At 44.3% G+C, this 21,846-nt stretch overlaps 1 protein-coding gene across 28 annotated transcripts in view; it reads right to left on the bottom strand.

Moving 5' to 3' along the window:
- Positions 1-21,846, bottom strand: part of NEDD4L (NEDD4 like E3 ubiquitin protein ligase) — a 1,724,212-nt gene that overhangs the window by 36,141 nt on the left and 1,666,225 nt on the right. For all 28 annotated transcript variants that reach the window (XM_086960462.1, XM_086960464.1, XM_086960467.1 and 25 more), the window contains one exon: positions 2,839-2,946. In XM_086960462.1, coding sequence (XP_086816588.1) covers positions 2,839-2,946 — 108 coding nt within the window. The remainder of the gene's footprint in view (positions 1-2,838; positions 2,947-21,846) is intronic.

The raw sequence follows: 21,846 nt of genomic DNA, 5'->3' as shown, positions 1-21,846 counted from the left end.
TGTACTGTTGTAGGCCCTACATAGCTCTTTTACTTAGGGTAACCATAATAAGCTCAATTTATATTTTACTTTTATTGTTATATGATGCAATGCTGATCTGTTATACCAAATATTAATAGGGATCGAGGCAAAAACCTCTCAACATATAAAGAAATGGTTTAGCAGCTTCTAGATCATCAGCCACCATAAGCTTTCATCCTTGCAAGTCATTCCCTTGTTTGTTAACTTTCAAGATACTGCCTCCCTACCTATGCACTCAAAATTGACATTTGACTTTTGGCCAACATTTGCATTTTTACATCACTATATTTTCCACTAATGTTGGCGTTTGAAACCAAAGGTAATTTGCAATGTTGTTTGCAAACAGGAATGTATAGTATTCCAGCAATGCTACCTATGATTGAATCAAATAGAGCTAGTCCAAAAAGTGATTCATATGAAACCAACATTTTTTTTCCCCTTCAGAGTGGGCTTGGCGTGCACCTCTGCACCCACAACAGCGGCATGAAAGCCTAGGACTAAGGTGCTAGCACCAGCGCTTAATTGGTAAAGTATATGCTGGGGTCCAACATTTTTTCTCAGAAGCCCACTGCCTGAGCTGCAGAATGTAAGGAGTGTCTGGTCTTTATTCAACCTCATGCCACTTTTCTCCACCCTAACACTCACTTGTACAGGTTCTTTTTCATCCCTGCTTTCTCCCTTTGTTATGGTTTGTCCGCTTTTCTCATTTACGCTTGGTTCTACCAGTCTCTTTTTCATGTATTGGGCCAAAGTCTGATAACAGAACAATAAGTCGCAGTCCCCAAAAATGTGTGCTGGTCAACCCCATCTGCAACTACTGGCTCAAATTAAGCACTGGATGTCACTATGAAAGTGGAAATGAATGTGCTGTAGGCACACCACTTAATAAACTAAATGAGTGACCCTTATTGGCTATTTCTTTGATGATGCTGGAGTGTAAGGGGGGTCTGCAGCCTCCATAACTATTAGTTTTGGCGCTAGAGCATAACAGAACTGGCAAGAACTTTCACTAATTAATACAATGCTTGGCCCTTTATAAATCATTTGTTCGGCTTTCTTTTTTTCTTGTTATTCGGCAGAACTAATTTATTGCAATGTGAATTGCCCTCAAAGGCTATGAAATTATTCACAAATATGTTTTTTCAATATGAATCCTTCTTTGTGTATGGGACTTATGTATGTGAAGTGATGGGCCATTGTCAAACACTGTCTTTCAGAGTATTTATAAATACATTTGTCATTGGGGTGAGGGGAGAACAACATGGGAAAGACATTACATTTCTGATCGGCTGTCCAGTAGTCGAGTATCAAGGCATGACCCAGTCAGTGTTGCCAAAAACAGATGAGACGTAAACTTTTCCTACAAACAATATGTTAAACTATCATTAATTCAAAACCCCACATCAGACCTCTTTACATCAAAAAGCAATAAACACTCTACTGATGAAGACAGAAAATGAAAGCAAGGATGTCAGTAAAGTGAATTATAAGGCCTTTGCTAGCTTTAACCTTAGCATGTAAAACAAAATACCAGAACTACAGCAACCGAGGTAGAAAACATGAAAACTATCTTTGGTAGAAGAAAAAATAGCACTAGTCTTAAATCGATACATCAAATGGCAGAAAGCAGCTTGATACCTGTAGAACCAATTCTGTCTTAATACATAATAGTATCACTTCCATCAATGCCATAAACATCTTTTTCAAGGTCATCTATGGAAAGACAAATTTACAATTTCCTGCCTGAAAAAAGATTTTAAGTAGACAATTACTGAAGTGCAGTTTTAATCAGTGTAAGAAAGAACCTTGTGAAATGCTTGCTATGGGGGAGAAACTGCATTGTCAGGCCTTTTGGCACTGGAACTTAAATTTGCAGTTTCAGAAGTCAGTCTTATGTGCAGCTGTTTGTGAACATTTTGACCTCTAATCACCGGTCGTTCAAATTCTCAGAAGCAGCAATATGTCTCCTACGAAAACAGGACTGATGAGCAGGTAAATCGTACATTCAAATATTTCACATATTTTATTTGATGACATCCGCCCTTATAAGTTAGGAACAAAAGCTGTCTTAATAAAAACTAACCCTGGGCGAAGCACTACGCTACGCTCGCGTAGTTTGCGAAGTTTGCGCAACTTCGCACTACGCGAGCTGCACGTAGCACAGTGCGAACACGCGTAGTGCAGCTTAGCGCAGTGCAGTGGTCATTTTTTGCTTGTTCGCGGTCCTCAACGTCATGTTCGCGACCGCGAGCAAACAAAATGACATCCCAGCGAGATTCTCAACATGGGGAGGTCAGGTTTCTCATTGCGAGTGGTTGCGCATGCTCGTGACCGCTCGCAATGAGAAACTACCAGTTCGCATTGAGAAAGCTGCTGCTCTAGTAAAAATCTACTCGAGCAGCAGTAAACTACAGCTCGCACTGTGCAAGATGCCATTTTCAATGATTGCACAGTGCCGGATGCTTGTCCGCACTGTGCAATCATTGAAAACGCATCTTGCACAGTGCGAACATGCTACTACGCAGCTTGCGTAGTGCTACGTGAAGTTCGCGAACTACGCCCACCCTTAAAAAAACACATTTTGATAAAAACACTTTTACATTACTTTATTTTCATAACTCTTCACAAATTCTGGTGTATCTGTTTTCTAGGCAGGTTCATCACGTTAGAATTCAGGTATCCTGCACTACTTACTAATCGGTACGACTGTCAAAATTGCTAAAACCCTTACATCTTTTTGTTGCATATCAACAGACAAAATCTTTCACTATCGTGCTGGAAATCAAGACCACTAGATAAATGCAGGTGAATAGTTACCTTCCAGTACCATTGAATGACAGGATGATTCGGACAATAGCCGTTCTTGTAAATGGTGTGTTGTCGCCAGTCATTCACATCAACATCCCCGAGGCCGCACATCAGTAGCTACGAAGAAACAGGAATTAAGGTTCGATATGGCACTGAGACACAGATGTTGGTCGTAAGAGCATGATACCATTTTTTATGAACCAAAACATTTTCATTTCTCTTTAAGAAGTATTAAAACAGATATAAGCATATTTTTCAAACCGCTTCCCACCCTCCCTTCTCTTTGGTACATACAGCTTAGGATCATACTATGTGATGTTCATTATAAAGTTTCTGCAACACCCTCAGCATCCTGATGCAGGTCAAAGGTTTAGCATCTTGGGTGAAAAAGTTCAGCACAGGGCCCTTTGGGTGCAAAATCCGCGCCTAGCATGTGTCAAAGTTTGCGGTACCAGTCCGACTGCGCCGGTGGAGTACGGCGACCCAATATACTACGGATTGATTGACATACAATAGTCTTCCTTAGAGGGCTTAGGGGCCAGATGTAGGAGCCCTAATACCGGTCGGAAACGGCCGATTTCGTCCGTTTCCGACCGGTATTAGGGTTTTCATATGTAGGGGCATGTTATTTTAAGAATCGGTAATTTTACCGATTTGGTAAATATACCGATTCTGTAAAGTACCGAATCGGTATATTTACCGAATCGGTAAATCCATATGTGGGTGACACTCCTAAGAGTGCCACAGGCCCTTAAGAGTCGGTATTTTACCACACAATCCTGTTGTGTGGTAAAATACCGAATTCAGGTGTGCATGCATCTCTGTGCATGCACACATGTGTAATGTGACACACATGCCTGTATTTGGGGTGCTAGAGGGTGTCAAAGTGACACCCCCTGCACCCTTGCTGGAATCGGTATTTACCGAATCGGTAAATACCGATTCGGCAATGCCCATTGATTCCTATGGGCTTCAATGCCCATAGGAATCAATGGTCATTACCGAATCGGTATTTACAGAATCGGTAAATACCGAATCTTAACGATTCGGTATTTACCTATTCTGTAATACCTACATCCCCCCCCCCCCCCCCCCCCCTCTCTATTTTACCACTTCTTAAATACCGAATCGGTAAAATTCGGTATTTAGGAAGTGCTAAAATAAAATTACCTACATCTAGGCCTTAATGTCCAATTCGTTTTCCCTACACAGCTTGGAAGAACAACTGAACGTCAGGGTCCAATTCATTTTCTGAAGAGACATTTGTTGAGAATACGGGGTGATCTGTACGAGTGCGCTCTACAGGACTTGTTTAAATGGCAGGAGTGTATCAGCTTGTTAAACTGGGCTTTGTGTGCCCATTGTTTAATTTATGTGCATTTGAAGTGATCAGTCTCAGGCAGAGCGAACTCAGGTTCTATTTGTTCAAAGGTTTTAACTTTTCCTTTACAGAAAAAAAAATGGTGTCAGTTACTGGAATGTTTGCCTATTCAACACTGGGCAAAAAGCCTGGATTGCCAAATAAGTGAGTAAATGGACTAGGATAGCCATTGAATTATTTGTTATCCCTATGTCACCTCATACCCTCCGTGTCAAACATCCCCAATGAGTCTATGGTATAAATATCCATGTTGCTTTTCTTGAGCTACTGTAGTTCCCATGGGGAATGACCCGCCAGCATGTGGTCAAGGTGCCACCATTGTTTTTACGATTCGGCATGAGACCAATACCACATGAATATTAGCCGTGCAGCCTCATTTTAGAAAATAAGGCATTCACAACCCTCCCAGACCCAAGGAGCTGGAAGATTTGTCTTAGGCAAAGTCTGATTCAAGACGGTGCACACTGTCTGCATCTTTGTAAGACTCTTATCAGGGGCGTAACACAGGCCCCCGCAGCCCACGCGGTGGGGGGAGGTGGTGGGAGGGGGAGGGGGGGGCCGCTAGCTCCAAGGGGCCTCCTCGGCACTGCACTCTGGCCTGAGAGCTCCTGATTGAGCGCGGTGCCCCCCCCCCCCCCAAGTACCGTGCAGGGAGGCCCCCTCACTTTTGGTTACGCCAGTGTCTTTTATGGACCTCTGCCATAAGGCCCTGGAAGAAGGTAGATTTAGGCAATATCATGTTTACTAAGCAATGCAGCTCAGCCAGGACACGTGTAAATTTTACCACCAGATCTCATTCTTCTTGGTTTGGCAATGGGAGAAAGTTAGCTTCCACTAGGGAATTTTCCTTTGGAGTGCTAGATAATCCTAGAACTTAAGAGTTTCTGTCCAGCAAAATGAGGCTGTTACATGTAGGTTAACCAGAGTCTTAGATGCAGTTAAACTTAGTGCTTCAGATTTTGGTCACCTCCCAGACAGGACTTCGTGTATTGGGGTGAGGCGCTTGTCAGCGCCACCAGGCTGCTTTGAACGGTACATGTGTTCCCTTCCTCGCATACTCTAGTTTGAGCCAGTTCAGGAACCCTTGGTTCTCCCTGTGACGCAAAACTGGAAAAAAGACATGGGAGTATCCAATACTCTGTCCAGCCCCTCCTCTGGAAGGGTCCCAGAGTTGTTCCAACCAGTTCATTAGGGTACTTAGGGCTTACCTGTGGGTGGGACCCTAGATTCTGCGTAGGACAACACTCAACGCTGAAACTGTTGCTCATCACTTGTTTGGACACTTGGACTTCATCTGTAATCGAGACTGCACCAACAAAGATTTCTACTGCTCCTGTTCTCGCTGTTCAAGTCTTCTTCGACTGTTTCTGTGCTTCATCCAGGTTCCTCAGATCTGTAGGCATCAAGGACCCCGTAGAAAGCTCCCTTGGAGTGATGGAGTCACTTCCCAGCATCTGGGGGCCCCTCAACGTAGCAGAATTGTCTGCTGCTCCTGTTGTCCTATGGACTTCGTGAGACTCAGCAACACAGCAGGCAGTTCTGCAACTCCCTCGATGCCGGACCTGTCCTCTTTGCAATTTTGAGCACAGTATCCCTCATCTAAACAGCTGTGAATAAACCCCTGTGAGCTGAGCCCACTTGCCGTTACCAAGACTTGCACTCCAGAGATTTTCAGGCTACAAGAAGCTCCAGCCCCCAGCACCTCTTCCCTCCAAGATCAGCGTCCTCGCTGCATCCTCTGCACCGTGAGCCTCCATCTTCAGTGAGCTGCTCGAGGTCCTCTTGCGACCCTCCTTCAGCCTGTGGGTCCTCTGGAGGGTCTTCTTTTGCTTCAGTGGGCTCCCCCGCTTGCTTGGGTCCTGCTCTGACTCTCCTGCTATTGAGGAGTTCTTTGAACCTTGATGGTCCCAACATTGCTCCTTTTTTGCCTGTTGCGGCTACCAAGAGTTGTTGGGGCTCCTGCCGGACACAGACCACCTAGTCACCGTTCAGATGTGGTACAGCTCGTGCATGGCTCCTGGTCTTCCTCAGCATTGCTTGGTCCTCACAGCTGCAGCGACCAGGTCACCATCGACTCTTTAGAACTCCCCAACATTGGTGGTCATTCTATCTCCATACCTGCTGGTCACCACTTAGTGGCATATGGCACAGACACTGTCCTCTCTGCTTGCAGGTTCTTCACCTCCAGAATCCATCTTTGGATTCCACTGGACTCCGTCGCAGACTTCTCCAGAGGCATCTTCTTCAAAGTCTCCCCTTGCTGTCAACAGCGGGTTCCAATGTCAATTCACCCAGTTTCCCTGATGTTGGTAACCTGGTTCCTGGGGCATCCACGGGTGGAGTGACTCTCAAGCCTTCTGCCTTCCAAAGGGTTTCTTCAGGGTCCTCTAGTAAGGGTCCTTCTCTAAAACTGCAACCGCAACTTCTCCATTGAGTTCTATTGGGCATGTGGCGGTGTTTCCACTCTGCACTCAGCCTCCTTGGGATTCCTTGTTACTTACCAGGGGTGGCTCCTTCTGCCCCCGGCTCCTCTGGGTCTTTTGGTCCATGTCCCGTCCTCCGTTGCAGTTCGCATTCCACTCTTAATATATGATTTGGTCTCCCCCTTGAGACCCCAGTATTTTATGTTTCTTACCTGCTTGCTTTTGAAGTATTTATGTGTGTTGGATATCCCCAGGGAGAAGAAATACCTCCCTATATCACACCTATATTGTGTTGCAATAAATAGACTTATTTTTGCTAAACACTGTGTAGTTTCTTTTCATCTAAATTACACTACAGATTAAAGTTGGTAAAACAAGCTGCTTTACACTCCTCCAAGAGAAGCCTAAAGGCTGTTCTCCACAGATACCACTTTTAGAGCTTTCTAAGATTATCAAAGACCACTAAAATCAGCATAAGGGTTGCCTGGATTGGTGCAAGTAACCTCCTTGTAGTGTGCACCATGTACTAAGCCAGCCTCCTACAGTGGTGTGCAGCAGTTGGAATTTAAGCCTGTACTATTTCACGACGTAATCTAGGCTAAGATTACATGAAAAACCATCACTAGCTAGGCACATATAATTATTATTTTTTTTTAATTTTTATTATTGAAGTTCTTGTATCATAATTTCAGTTTATAGAAAGAAAATAGATATATTGGCAACCAAAGAGTTATAAAATCATAGTTTACAGAATACAATGTCTAATATTACTCAAAATACAATTTCCAAATTTTGTCAAATTTCCTTGTCACACCAATTCGCTGTGCATAACGAAATTCACTTATTCTAACATTTCTCATTTTCTGAAGCCAGGTATTAAACGAAGGAGCTTGTATTAATTTCCAATTCTGGAGCACCAGGGACATTGCTACTGCCATCACAATAAATAATAGTTTAACCATTTGTTCTAACAATCCAAGATCAGAATCATATCCATAGAGTATTAATTTAACGTTGTAAACAATCTGAATCCCACAATACTTTTGTAAATATTCGAAAATCTCATTCCAAAAAGGCACAATTTTAACACAGTGAGCTATAGTGTGAGACCAATTAGCAGAAGTATATTGCTGACATCTGAAACAGATGGCACTAGCATTCACATACATTTTAGAGATAACGGCAGGAGTACGATAAAGGAGCCATTTACTGAAAAAAAAACATTCTCCTCCAATTAGATCCTCGAAGAAGACTAAAATTCAACTTATTTATACTTTTCAAGGTATTCATAGTAAGAACATGATTTTCTGGATCAAAATTCAACTTAACTAAATCAGAAATCAAAGTGGAAAACATAACCCCTAAATACCGTTTCGGTCTTGAATTAATGCAGCCAACTAAATCATCATGTAAATCCACCTCCCCCCCGCCACACACTAATATTTCAGTCTTATTTTTTTATTAATTCGGTAACCTCCCAAGGCCTCGAATTCTTCAAAAAGCTGTAAAGCAGCAGTCGGGGATTGGATATCCGTCTTAATTATCAACATAATATCATCGGCATAAAGTTAAATTTTTGCCATAGATACAATCGGTGGAGGGATATTTACAGATTCACGAATTGCTGTGGCTAACGGTTCAATAAAAAAAAGCAAAAAGAATAGGGGATAAGGGGCAGCCCTGCCTGGTGCCTCGTTGGACTGACACTGTGCCCACCATAACAGAATTAATAATTATATTGGCTCTGGCACCGGTGCATACATTTTGAATTAAACTAATAATTTGTGAAGGGATTCCGAAATGTTTTAAAATAGCAAATAAAGTTGTCCACACCACTAAATCAAAAGCTTTCTCTGCGTCTAATAATAAAATTAAAGCCAGGATTTTTTTTACCTGAAAATAATCAAACGCCTCCGTGAGAAAATGGGTATTGGTAACTAACTGCCTGCCTGCCACAAAACCATTCTGATCTAAATGAATAAGATCCGTTGCAATAGAATTAAAACGTATTGATAGTAATTTAGTGAGGATCTTATAATCAGTATTAAGTAATGTGATAGGCCTGTATGAGTTAGGGTCTTTTGAATCTTTAACTTTTTAGGAAAACTGACAACTGTCCCCTCCCCAAAAGAATCCGAAACTTGACCACCCATTAACATGTAATTAAATAATTGTAGTAATAGATCAGAAAAAGCACTAAAGAAACTCTTAAAAAATTCAGCTGGAAGGCCGTCCGGGCCACAAGCTTTACCAATTGGTAAATTCTTAACCACTAATTCCAGTTCTGATTTAGAAAATAAACGCCTCATTGAATCACTATCTACCCGAGATAAAGAGGTCATATTATATCTGGATAAAAAATGTGAGAGCCTAGAATGATCTATTTTTTGCTGTTGACTGTAAATTTGTTTGTAATGGGACAACATGATAGTGCCAATAGCATCCGCCTGTGATACTTGTACTTGAGTGACAGGGCACTTTAAAGAGTGGATTAATTTTGCGGCAACTTGCTCTTTTGCCTGCCATGCGAGGAGTTTACCAGAGAAATTACTCGTAAATCCTCTGAGATTTTATCAAAAAGTGCGTTCACTCTGTGTAAAAAGGAACGTATTAAGTTCACGTTTGGCCTCATTTAATTTTTTTTGTACATCACTAGAAGGATTAACTTGTCGCAGCAAAGTAAGTGAATGGATTTTTTGATAAAGTAAAGTCTTAGTTTGTTTACTAGTACGCCATTCTTCTGCGTCTTTACTAATTACGATACCGCGAATAAAAGCTTTTAATGAGTTCAAAACAATATGCAGTGGGGCCGTATCCAAATTGCGTGCTATAAACTCGGCAATTTCGATTTTTAAAAAAAAGATCCAATTATTGTCCTGCAGATACATTTTATTAAATATCCTTCTTTTAGAAGACTTAATTTCTTCCCCTACTTCAAATTCAATTAGCAACATAGCGTGTTCTGAAAAACCATTGTGAAAAAATTTTTGATAAGAAAATTATAATAACCTAGATGCCAGAAAAAATCTAAACGGGACGAGGATCTGTGTCTCCCTGACCAACAAGTAAATTATTTTTTCTGTGGAAATTTAGCACGCCATGGGTAACAGAGATCTAATAAAGATATATTTTGCATAATGGACCTTCTTGATTTTGGTTTAGATTGTTTCCTCGAAGCACCAGTGAAGTCTAGTTTTATATCCATAAGGATATTAAAATCACCACCTATCACTATGTCCCCCCTAACTAACAGCAAAGATTGAAATAACTCGTCATAGATTGGGGCACGGTCTTCCACTGGGGCATAAAAGCTGACAAAAGTAATTGGTCTTTTCCTATCTTTTATTAAGCACGTGGCCCAACACCACCGCCCTCCCCCCCATCTTCAAACTGGATAAATTCTACATCTAAATTCTGATTTAAGAAAATAGCGACCCCACTTTTAGATTCTTGAGCGCATGAAAACCCTCGATATAACGACCAGCTTTTAAACATAGAAAAGGAGTTAATTTTAGCAGCAGAAATATGGGTTTCTTGCAACATTACAACAGCTGGTCGCTCTGACTTAATTCAAAGCTCAATTGCTCGCATTTTTTTCCGATTATTCAGCCCATTAACGTTAAAGGAAATCACTCTAAGCCCCCCAATAGACATCTATATAAATCTTTGATAATTCATTGAAACAAACTTCTTGCCAACTTATTTTTCCATCAAAATCCAACAACAATTTTTTCATTCACACCCCATCCCACCTCAGGTGCTCCCCTCCAGCACCTGGCCCTGTACTACACCTTCACCTCCTCCCCACGCTGGCCACCTGAACTAACCCCTCTCATGGAGGTGCCTTGTTGTTGCGCCCCTGACCCCATGACCCCCCTGCTCCTCACCTACCCCCCCCCGCCACAATCCTATCTAGTTACATCTAATGTCTTATTTGGGCCTAACTCTGCGCCAGCTAGTTAAGCATCTCACGTGCCTCATCGACATCAGTAAACAAGTAGAATTTGCCTTTGATCAATACTTTTAACTTTGCCTGCTGTGCCATCGAAGCTTGCACACCCTTGTCCTTAAATAATTGCAGAATCTTTACTAAGTCTTTTCTCCGTCTAGCAGTGGCAGCCGACATCGGAGAAAATCCGACATTTAGTAGTTCGATTGGCATGAAATTGTCTTTGCTCAAAGGCCTGTGATAGGATTGTTTCTATGACACGTACATCAGCAAAGTTAACAATAATTGTCCGAGGAAACAGAGAATTAGGAAATGGACGAGCTGGAACTCGGTGCGCACGTGTGATTGTTAGGTCTCCCTTGAACTCAGGGATTACCTCTCGAGAAAAGAAAGAAGTAATCCATTGCATCATATCTGAGCCTTCAATATTCTCTGGCACGCCAACTACTCGAAGGTTTGACCTTCTATTATAATTTTCTAACTCATCCAATTTAATTTCAAAGGCTTTCGAAGATTTGGATATAGTAGACACCTCTTTCTGCATAATAGTTATATTGTCCTCCAACCCTGAAATTCTAGTCTCAGATTCTTGAAATCGAATTGGAAAAGAAGCCATTGAATCTTCATTTTTATCCAAACACTTACTATTTACTGCCAATTCCGCCTTTTGAAATTGCTTCATCTCTCTTATTTCCCCCAAAATCAGATTTAGCATGTCTTTCACTGAGATTTGAAAATCCCCAGTAGTCTTAGTGTCCATCTCCAAAATCGGGCTCTGTGCCATTGTATGTGCCATAGCATCACCATTAGAATCTAATTTAGATTGTGGCAGGGTAAAAGATACGGCTGAGGGAACAACCGTAGAAGTACTATTAGAAAAAGTTGAGACTTCATTATCACTCAAAAATGCAGTTTTTATATCTAAGGACGGAGAATCTATTAAGTTAACTAAGTCACTAGTTGACGTCATTAAATCTGTAGGATTTAAAGAGGTTGGGGCCCCTGGCAAAATTGCCTGAGTCCCGGCTGTATTAGCAGTAATATGCACTGTGCCCTTTCGCTCAAATAGCGGAAATTGTTTAGAGACCGTAGGAGTGGAAACTGTCAGGGCATCTTTAGGTACCTGTGGATCCTGTGACGCTGCTGAATTCTCACCTTGTACCAATTCCAATGACTTTACTACTGAGCCCGACAAAACCATGTCCAATCCACCCACGGGCAACTCTAATACCTCCTTATTTGTAATCTAGTGAATTCAAGTGAAAAGTTTGGATTGGTAGTTGAGGGTCTAGCACAACACTTTCTCCAATCTTTGGAAGTGTCATTTTTCAGTAAGGTAGGCAGGTGCAACACCACACTACATCTAGCAACAGGTTTTTAGTCGGTTAGTCCAGTGAGGCCCCACCCTCTAGTTGAAGTGGTCTTAAGTTCCAGGAACTTAGGACTCAGTGAATCCAGAAAACTTAAGACAGTAAGAGTTGCTCCTGCAGGATGACCTCCAGAATCCTGATAGGTCAGAAGGTCGAGACAATGTGGGTATTGGTGATGGGGTTCCAGAAGAAGAGTCAGGGGTGTGTCTCCCCAATGACCCCAATTCTGAGCCTGGTCAGGAGTCGTCAGAAGACCCCTCACTGGCGAACTCTAATCCCCCATGGAAGCATTCTTGTGACACAGAGGGAGGCCCTAGAGGTAGGTACTCTTTGATTCCTTTCGGGAGGTTGAAAAGAGTCCATGGGGGGGGTCTAGGTCCTTCTCTGTAAATTCAAACTCCTCTAACCATTCATTCCATAGGGACCTCCATCTCTAGCCAGAGGAGGACTCCTTAGAAAGGGAATGCCATCTGCTCAAGCTTGACAGAGCCAAGCTCAGGATCAAGGAAGAACAGTTGGTCATACATAAGGAGACCCTGAAAGTTTAGAGGATTAGCAAGAATTTGGGTTTAGGATCCCATGGTGACAGCACTAGCTAACCTAGGGTTAGGGAACACTCCTTTGACACTAGGAACCTGAGCAGGATAGTCCCTTCATCCCAGAAGGGGATGACATCCATAAATGAATCACCTCTTTAGAGAGGGCCTGCAAGGTACAGACGATCCTTTGGGGGCAGTGGGCCGCTATCCTGTGACTCTCCTTAGCTAACAAAGATAGACACAAGCTTCTTGCTGTTAGAGAAGACGATGTAGATAATTACCCAGTCTTGAAGAGTACCCTCATAGATGGGTTTGATTTAACCTCTGAGCAATACAGGGTTGGGTTTAAGGACACACACTCAAGTCTGAGTAGATTTTGTAGACAGTGCTATTAAGGCTCTGGAAGGCTATGTTCATGGAAGTAATGTACATGACTATGAGGGACTGTACAATGTATTGATAAGGGAACACATCCTTAATAAATGTCAAAAACTACAACTGCACCAGTACCTGGTAGACTCAGATCTGGCCTTTACCCAAGAATTGGGAAAGAATGCAGACAAGTGGGTCAGCACCAGGGTAAAGCAGAAAACTCATGGTTGTGATGACTAGAAGAAGCAAGATTCTTCTACGGGCAAAGAGAAGGGTGGGAAGAAAGGTAAAGACAAGAAAGAGTCTTCACAAGGTCCCTAAAAGTCTTCCGATGGAGGTGGGTCCCAAACCTCTCCCAACAAGAAACCTTGGTGCTATCTTTGTTAGGAAAAAGGCCATAAGGCAAGAGCAAGAGATGCCAATTGCTCTAAGTCTGGCACCAAGATACTACTACTACTGCTCCTAAAGCACCTAGCACTAGTACAAGTAGCAGTAGTGCCCCCAAGGGATTTGTGGAGTTAAACGTGGATACTGAATTGGGGCCTGGCCTGGCCTAGTCAGGACACCCACTCAGGCTGTTTTGGTCTGTGATAGTTGCATGGAACTTGCCACCTTACTTGCAAGTCCCATTTACTTGGGCAAGTATAGACAACAGCCTCTCATCAATGGCCATGAAGCTGTGGCTTACAGGGACACATGGGTCAGTGTCACTATGGTGACAGAGAAACTTGTGTCCCCTGAACAGATCCTACTTGGTCGGGCTTACCAAGTTACCAATGCAAGCAATGTCAGGACAGATCATTCCTTGGCAGTTTTCACGCTCAGCTGGGGAGTGGTATGTAGCCCAAAGAGAGTTAGACCTACCTGTAGACTGTCTACTGGGCAATGATTTAGAAACTTCAGCCTGGTCTAATGTGAAGTTCAGGATAAGTGCAGAATTTATGGGCATTTCAGCCAGGACCTTTGTAGTCACTAGGGCTTATGCCAAAACATGAGGCACAGAGGGAGCCTTGGATCCTGAAAGAATGGACCACCCAGCTCCCAAGAGAAAGAGCAGGAAGGGTAAGAATGTATCCTCCTCCCAGACTCCCAGTGAGGATCAGTCTTCTAAAGGAGATGGTCTCAGCCCCTGTGAAGGACTTGTCCCAGAGGAATTTGAACCTGACACAGCAGAGTTCTAGGGGACGAAGGACCTTCCATGGTAGACTGGAGTTTGAAACAGTCTTGAACATCTCAGACAGCAAGCTGCTGCTGAGGAGGTAGGGAATGTCAGCGGGTCCCATAGAACTTATAGGGAAAATGGGCTTCTGTTTTCTGAGAGCAGAGACCCCAAGCATGGTGACACAAGGAAGTTGGTCATACCTCAGAAATTTAGGGGTTTTCTATTGACCCTAGCACACAACATTTCCCTTGCAGGAAATCTTGGGCAAAGCAAGACATGCGACGACAGGCTTGTCACTCACTTTTAATGGCCACACATGTCTGAGCATACCAAGGTGTTTTGTCACTCCTGTGTCACCTGCCAAGCCAGTGATAAGTCAGGTGGCACTACGCAGGCCCCCTTAATTCCACTCCCAGTGATTGGGGCTCTCTTCCAGAGGGTAGGGATAGACATATTACGTCCCTTCAACCCTCCAACAGCATCTTAACAAAGTCATATCCTAGTGGTGGTGGACCATACCACTAAGTATTCAGAGGCTATTCTACTTAGGGCCACTACAGATCTTTTTGTGGCCAGGACTCTCCTGGGAATATTTTCCAGGGTTGGGTTCCCTAAGGAGGCATTGTCAGACAGATGTACTAACTTCATGTCTAGCTACATCACTGCTGTGAGAAAAGAGTGTGGTGTTAACTATAAGTTTACCACAACCTACCATCCACAGGGCAATGGGCTTGTTGAAAGGTTCAACAAAACCCTAAAGTGTATGATCATAGGACTCCTGGAAAAGCTTAGGTGAAAATGGGATGTCTTATCACCCTGCCTTCTCTTCGCCTACAGAGAGGTTCCTTAGAAGGGTGCGGGCTACAACCCATTAGAATTTCTGTTTGGGCATCTAGTTACAGGTCCATTGTGTCTGGTTAATCAGGGATGGGAGCAATCTCTCAAACCTCCAAAACAGCACATAGTTGACTATGTGCTTGGCCTGCTTTCTTGCATGGCAGAGTACATCAAGAAGGCCAGCAAAAACCTTGAGGCAAGCTAGGAGCTTCAGAAAGCTTGGCATGACTAAAAATCTGTAATGAGTGTTTACCAGACCGGACAGAAAGTGTGGGTGCTGGATCCTATGACCCTAGCAGCTCTCAAGAACAAGCAGAGTTTCCCCCAAACCATACCTGGTACTTAATGTGAACTGCCTGAAACATTTTATTGATAGGCCAGTCATGAACTTACTCATGGCCACTAATGAGGGACAGGAGGAAGAGAGTGACCCTTTTCCTGATCTCATAAGCCCCTGCTGATGGATCAGTTGAAGGAGTAGCCTTGGCAGGCAGCTTCACTGATCAGCAGCAAGCAGATTGTAGACACGCTCTCAATCAGTTTCCCAATCTCTTTTCTCTGACACCCAGTCAAACCATCTGTGTACCCATGAAGAGGACACAGGTGACAGTCTGCCTGTGAAGAGCAAACTTTACAGACAGTATGACCATGTCAGAGCCTGCATCAGGACAGATGACCAAAAGATGCTGGATTGGGCTTGTCCTATAGTCCTTGTCCCAAAACCTCACACCCAGGATGGTAAGCAAGAGATGTGGTTTTGTGTTGACTATAGAGGCCTCAATGCAGTCACTATGCCCGATGCGGGGCATTATCAATTTATTGTGATGCCTTTTATTATGAAGAATGCACCTGTCACATTTCAGAAGCTGGTGAACACATTCTTAACAGGTCTGGAAGCCTATAGTGCAGCATATCTAGATGGTATAGCTGTCTTAAGCTACACCTGGAAGGATCACCTGGTCCACCTAAGACATGTACTTTGGGCCCTGCAGAATGCAGGCCTCACTATCAAGGGCACAAAGTGCCAGAGTAAGGTTATGCAAAAGGGCCACCTAGTGGGTGGAGGCCAGGTTCAACCATTGGAGAGCAAAATCCAGACCATAATGGACTGGGTTGCACCATTACCCAGACTCGGGTTAGAGCTTTCTTGGGCCTGACTGGGTACTACAGGAGATTTGGTAAGAGCTATAACTCCATAGTTATACCCCTTAATGATCTCACTTCCAAAAGAATGCCTAAGAAAGTTCAGTGGATGGTTAGCTGTCAGAAGGCCTTTAATGACCCGCAGCAAGGTATGTGCTCTGCTCCAATTCTACAAAGTTCTGATTACTCCAAAAACTTTATTGTCCAGACAGATGCTTCTGAGATAGGGGTAGGTGCAGTATTATCACAACTTAATGCAGATGACCAGGCTTAACCAGTAGGTTTCATCAGCAGATGATTGACCCCCACAGAGAAGCGATGATCAGTTTTTCAGAGGGAGACCTTTACTGTGGTCTGGGCCTTAAAGAAGTTGAGGCCATACCTGTTTTGCACTCACTTCTTTGTTCAGGCAGACCATAAACCCCTCTTATGGCTTATACACATGAAGGGTGACAACAGCAAATGTTTGAGGTTGTCTATTTTCCTACAGGGGATGGACTTTCAGTGGAACATAGGTTTGGGAGTACCCATGCTAACAAAGATGGAAACTCCAGATATTTCCTTTTAGAAAATGAAGACCCAACTGGGCATGGTTAGTCTCCTCTCCTTACGTTTGGGGGGAGGGTTGCATAGGAAAGTAGGACCTGCTTTCATGGTTACCCCCACTTCTTGCTTGGTATCAGTGTGTTTTTGACCAAGTCTGCTGAGATGTTGCGGAGCAGGACTCCACCAACTGTGCTTTTGTCCCCTAAATTGACATGGTAAGTACTTTGGTACCTCCCCCTTTGGCTACTGGTGTCCCCTTACAAAACCATAGCATATGGTACTGAGGTTCCCAGGGCTTAGGTACACCAGGGGTCTCCCATGGGCTGCAGCATGTATTATGCCACAGATGGGAGTCCACTTAAATTGTGACTACAGGCCCACCATTGCAGCCTGTGTGAGTTGGTGCTGGCACCTCTCCTGAAAGATATAAGTTTCCTTATATCTGAGGTCACTGCATTTTAAACCCATAAGTCACCCCTAAGGAAGGCTCTTCAGGCCCGAGGGCAGGGAGCTTGGTTAAAAGTGAGAGGGTGCCGCTGCATGAGCATGACACTCCTACAAACCCCAGAGTCGATTCATCATGCTTTGTATGCAGTTAGACATTTTTATTGGACATCAGTCATTACGAGATGTCTAACTAAATAATGGCTGCACCTATCTCGGTCATTTTGGTATCAAACATGTTAAAGAATCATACCCCAACATTAATTCCAGTGTACTGGGGGGCTCCTTAGGGGCCCCCCGGTCACCCAGTAACAGTAGACAAAATTCTGCCGCCCTGCTGCTGAGCCAAGCTCGAATAGGGTAAGGTAGAACAATAGATTTCATGTCACAGGGAGGTGTGACCACCTCCCAGACGAACAAGTTACTTACCTTTGGTAATGCATTAAATGGTAGAGACAATATCTAACTGCATAGTCCTTACCTTTGAATTTCCCGGGCGTCCGGCTAGATCCGGAAACTTTTGCTAGAGCAATACCCCTTGCACGCGCCATCGGGTGGCTTTATTCAGCTCCACGTGACGTTGTCGCTTGCGCCGGTTACGACGTTGTGGTCACCTATATTGGCGCCAACCAGGCACGCAGACGTCGGTACTTTTCAGTTTTGCCACGCCATAAGCGCAGAGCCACAATGTAACCGACGTAAACGTGTGCAAACTAGGTCCATGAAAAAGGGAGTAACCCAAACCCCTAACAAAATCTGTCTGCAAAGCAGGGAGGCATGGGTGGGCCTGTAAGAAATCTGCAGCTAGATATTATCTCTACTAGATAATGTGTCACCGAAGGTAAGTAACTTGTTCATCTGTAAGCGACTTCTAGCTGCAGATTCCTTACCTTAGAATCAGATACCCAAGCCATACTCCTCCGGTGGTGGGTTGCTCACCAATTCCTCACACTAGGAAGTCGTGCGGGACCAAACGAGCAAAAGGCCTGTCCTTCCGGACCGGACTGTCAAGGTAGTAGTGCTTGGCAAACCTGTGCAAAGATGCCAAAATTGCTGTCTGACAGATGTCAAGGACTGGGAGACCCCCGAGCCAAGGCCATAGCCGCAGACTTTCCCCTGGTGGAATGGGCCCAAAATCATTCAGGGGAATGATTCTTAGCCAGGGCATAGCACACCTTACTGCAGAGAATGACCCAGTGAGAGATGGTCCTTTTCTGCACTGCCCGACCCATCTTAGCTCCCACATACCCCACAAAGAGTTGGTCGTCCACCCAGAACTCTTTTGAGCTGTAAAGGTAGAACAACAATGATCTTCTTGGGTCCAGAAGGTGGAGACGCTCCTCTTCCCTAGAGGGATGCGAGGGAGCAAATATGGATGACAGTGCGATAGACTGACCCAGATGGAATGGACACCACTTTTGGCAAAAATTAAGCACGGGTGCACAGCACCACTTTGTCTGGAAAAGACATCATGTAGAGAGGCGTACAAGATAGAGCCTGCATCTCACTCACCCTCCAGGCAGATGTTATCACCAAAAGAAAGGCAGTCTCGTAAGCAGCCAGAGGGGACAACTGTGCAGAGACATGAAAGGAGCACACAAGAAAAGTGAGGACCAAATTAAGATCCCACTGAGCTATAACAAAGGGCGTGGGCGGAAACAAGTGAGCCAGCCCCTTCAAAAACCTATTTACAATTGGAGACCGAAAGACCTAAAGAAAGAGTGTTGGTCTGGCAACCACAAAAAAGCAGACTGAGCATAAAGATAACCCTTAAGGAAGCCCAAAGCAGAGCCCTGCTGGGCAAGGGTTAGAATGAATAGAAGAACAGTGGAAAAGGAAGCAGAGAGTGGGGCAATAGACCTTTCTGTCAGTATAATATAATTGTCTGCCAACGGCAGGCATATACCGTTTTAGTGGAGGGCCGCCTGGCCGTCAAAATAACATTGCAAAGTTCAGGAGGAAGGTCAAAAGCCATCAACTCCCAATGTTAAATCTGCACGCATGGAGGCGAAGAGTTAACAGGTTCGGGTGGAGACCCTCACCTGCTGCGGAGAGAGAAGATCCTTGCGAAGGGGCAGCCTGATCGGAGGATCGCTACTCATTTTTAGAAGCTTTGGATACCAGACTCTTCTCGCCCAGTCCGGAGCCACAAGAATGACTTGGGCCCTGGGCATGAATGATATGGACAGAAAGGTGTACAGCAGGCCTGAGCTCCACTTGCAACAAAAGGAGTCGCAAGTGAAAGCTGCCTTGGAAACTCCAGAAGCACAGTGTTGCTGACACTGCACGTTCTCTTTGGAGGCTAACAGATCTAACAAAGGATCTCCCCAGTGCTGAAAGAGACCTTGCGCCACTTCCGACTGGAGATGCCATTTGTGATCTGCTAGGCATCGATGGCAGAGGTCGTCTGCCCTGGCATTCAGAGAACCTGCCAGTTGTTGATCCCCCAGGGTTGTGCCCTGCTGTTCCAGCCATGTCCAGAGATGATGGGCATCTAAACAAAGGGTCCAAGACCCAACACTGCCCTGCCTGTTGCAGTAACATATGGCAGTGGTGTTGTTCGTGAGCACCTGCCCTAACTACCCCTTGAGGGAGGGAAGAAATGCCTTTAATGTCAACTGAATCGCTCGAAGCTCCAACCAGCTGATGTGGAGCCCGACTCCTTATTTGGAAGTAAGCTTGCACCGGGCACAGTGCTAGTTATTAAATTGCGCAGCAGTCATATCATGGATATTTAAACAATAACATACTTCATACTTCTCTTATGCAAAAATATATCTTTTTTATTTCTTTTGCTTTTTTTGTTTCTTGTGATGGATATAAAATATTACATAAGACCATATGCACATACAAGACAAGATTTATATATTTAAAAAGACATTTCATTTCAAATCCTTTTCTATACAAATGTAACCACAGAGACAAATTGAAGTTGAGGCTAATTGAATGCAAAAAAGAGATAATCACAACTGATTTTGCTATTTCATTTACAAAGTGCTATTATGTAGGTATACAGAAATTAATTAATAATTCTCACAATTGTAGGCTAAACATGTCATGGAAAGAGACACTGGTTACTAAGCGTTATTGCCACCAACGCGTTTTGGGTTTGAGCCTTCCTCAAGGTGTTCTGACCAGTGGTATACTAAGAGATATCAGTTATGTTTGGTTTTAATATCTTTATTCTGGATGTTCTATCATCTGCTGACAACGATGAATAATTCAGTCCGGGGACTCGCCGTAAAAGCAAATACGTGTTTTTATCCAATTAAATAGAAGCGAGGGGCGTGAATATTTGTTTTATTAATGTTCTTCATTGATTGGACATGAAGACGTATGAAATGGACATCTCACATCATGTAGCTCATTGCTGTATTTCATATTTCTCACATAGGTTGTAATTGGTTCCAAAATATTCTTGTAGCATAAAGCCACTCTTAAGCAGTCACTTATGTCACTGGATTCCGGACAGGGTGTGATGATACCTGTCTGTCTCAAAATGTCGCGGCGCCGGTCACGCTGCCTCAGTAAAGGCCCGACTCCCCCAGAGACCAGTGTCCCCTGATCTCCAACTCTCCCAGATGGCCGCCCCACCCCAGAAGTGAAGTATCTGTCATGACAGATCTGGTTGGGGAAGGGAGACAGGTCTGCCGTTGAACCAATCGCAGTTTGTCAACCACCACTGAAGATCTCTTGCAGTTCCTCCAGAGATCTGGACCACGTAGGTGAGATTTCCATGACGTTGCACCCACTACAACTTCAGCGCGGACTGCAACTTTAGGACCCACTGCAGTGCCTATATACGCCACCTGGCATGCTTTACCAACAGGATGCAGGTGCCCATGAGGCCCAATATCCTCTGAGTCAGTCTCATCGAAATCCAGGATAGATGCTGAAACATCGGAATCATAACCTGAATATCCTGGACTCGCTGCTCGGGAGGACAGGCCCGAATGTGCACTGTGTGGTTTGCTGTAGTCTCATGGTGGGAGATGACAGCCTGGGGCAAAGACGCCTTCAAAAGCCAGTTGTCGAGGTAGGGGGGAAGACTGACACCCCTAACCTGCGCAGATGACCTGCTACCACCAACATCTCCTTGGTGAACACCCTAGGGGCACTGGTAAGGCCGAAGGGAATCACAGTAATTTGAAAGTGCTTGAGGCCTACCTTGAACTGCATGTAACGCCTATGGCCCGGCAGGATGAGGAAATAAAAATAAGCATACCACAGGTTCAACTCTACCATCTAGTCTTCTTGGTCTAGGGTCGACAAGACCAGAGCTAAAGTAAGCATCTTGACCTTTTTCTTGAGGAAGAGACTGACGGTCCGAAGAACTAAAATGGGCCTCACCCTTTGTGCTTTTCCGGGATCAGAAAGTAGCGGGAATAATAGCCACTGCCTACATCTGAATCCGGGACCCTCTCTATAGCTCCATTGGCCAGGAGAGCTATAACTTCCAGTTGGAACAATTTTAATTGATCCTCCGGCAGCCGTTCATTTCGCAATATGGATGAATAATCTGCAAGACTCACTTGTCTGATGTTAGGGACCTCCAGTGGGGGAGATAATGACTGATTCTCCCACCAACTGGAGTGGAGTGCTTGAAGGCTGCAGCTACTGAGGGTAGGGGGGGTGAGAACTTCTGGCTTCCATTCCTTGGACGGAATGAACTGCGTCCACGGACAACTTGGGAAGTATGCGCAGGACAGTGGCTGGGATAGGGCTGACGCAGCTGAATCCCCTTCCGGTGCCATAAAAGGGGTGAAAGCTAGATTAGCCATGAGGTGTAGATGAGAGATTCAAAGATCTGGCTGTAGCTCAAGACTCCTTGAACCTCACTAGGGAAGAGTC

The sequence above is a fragment of the Lissotriton vulgaris genome, chromosome 3_1 (assembly GCF_964263255.1).
Source record: "Lissotriton vulgaris chromosome 3_1, aLisVul1.2, whole genome shotgun sequence".
Classification (NCBI taxonomy): domain Eukaryota; kingdom Metazoa; phylum Chordata; class Amphibia; order Caudata; family Salamandridae; genus Lissotriton; species Lissotriton vulgaris.
The sequence above is the reverse complement of the archived record's forward strand: the minus strand, read 5'-3'. Positions and strand labels throughout refer to the sequence as shown.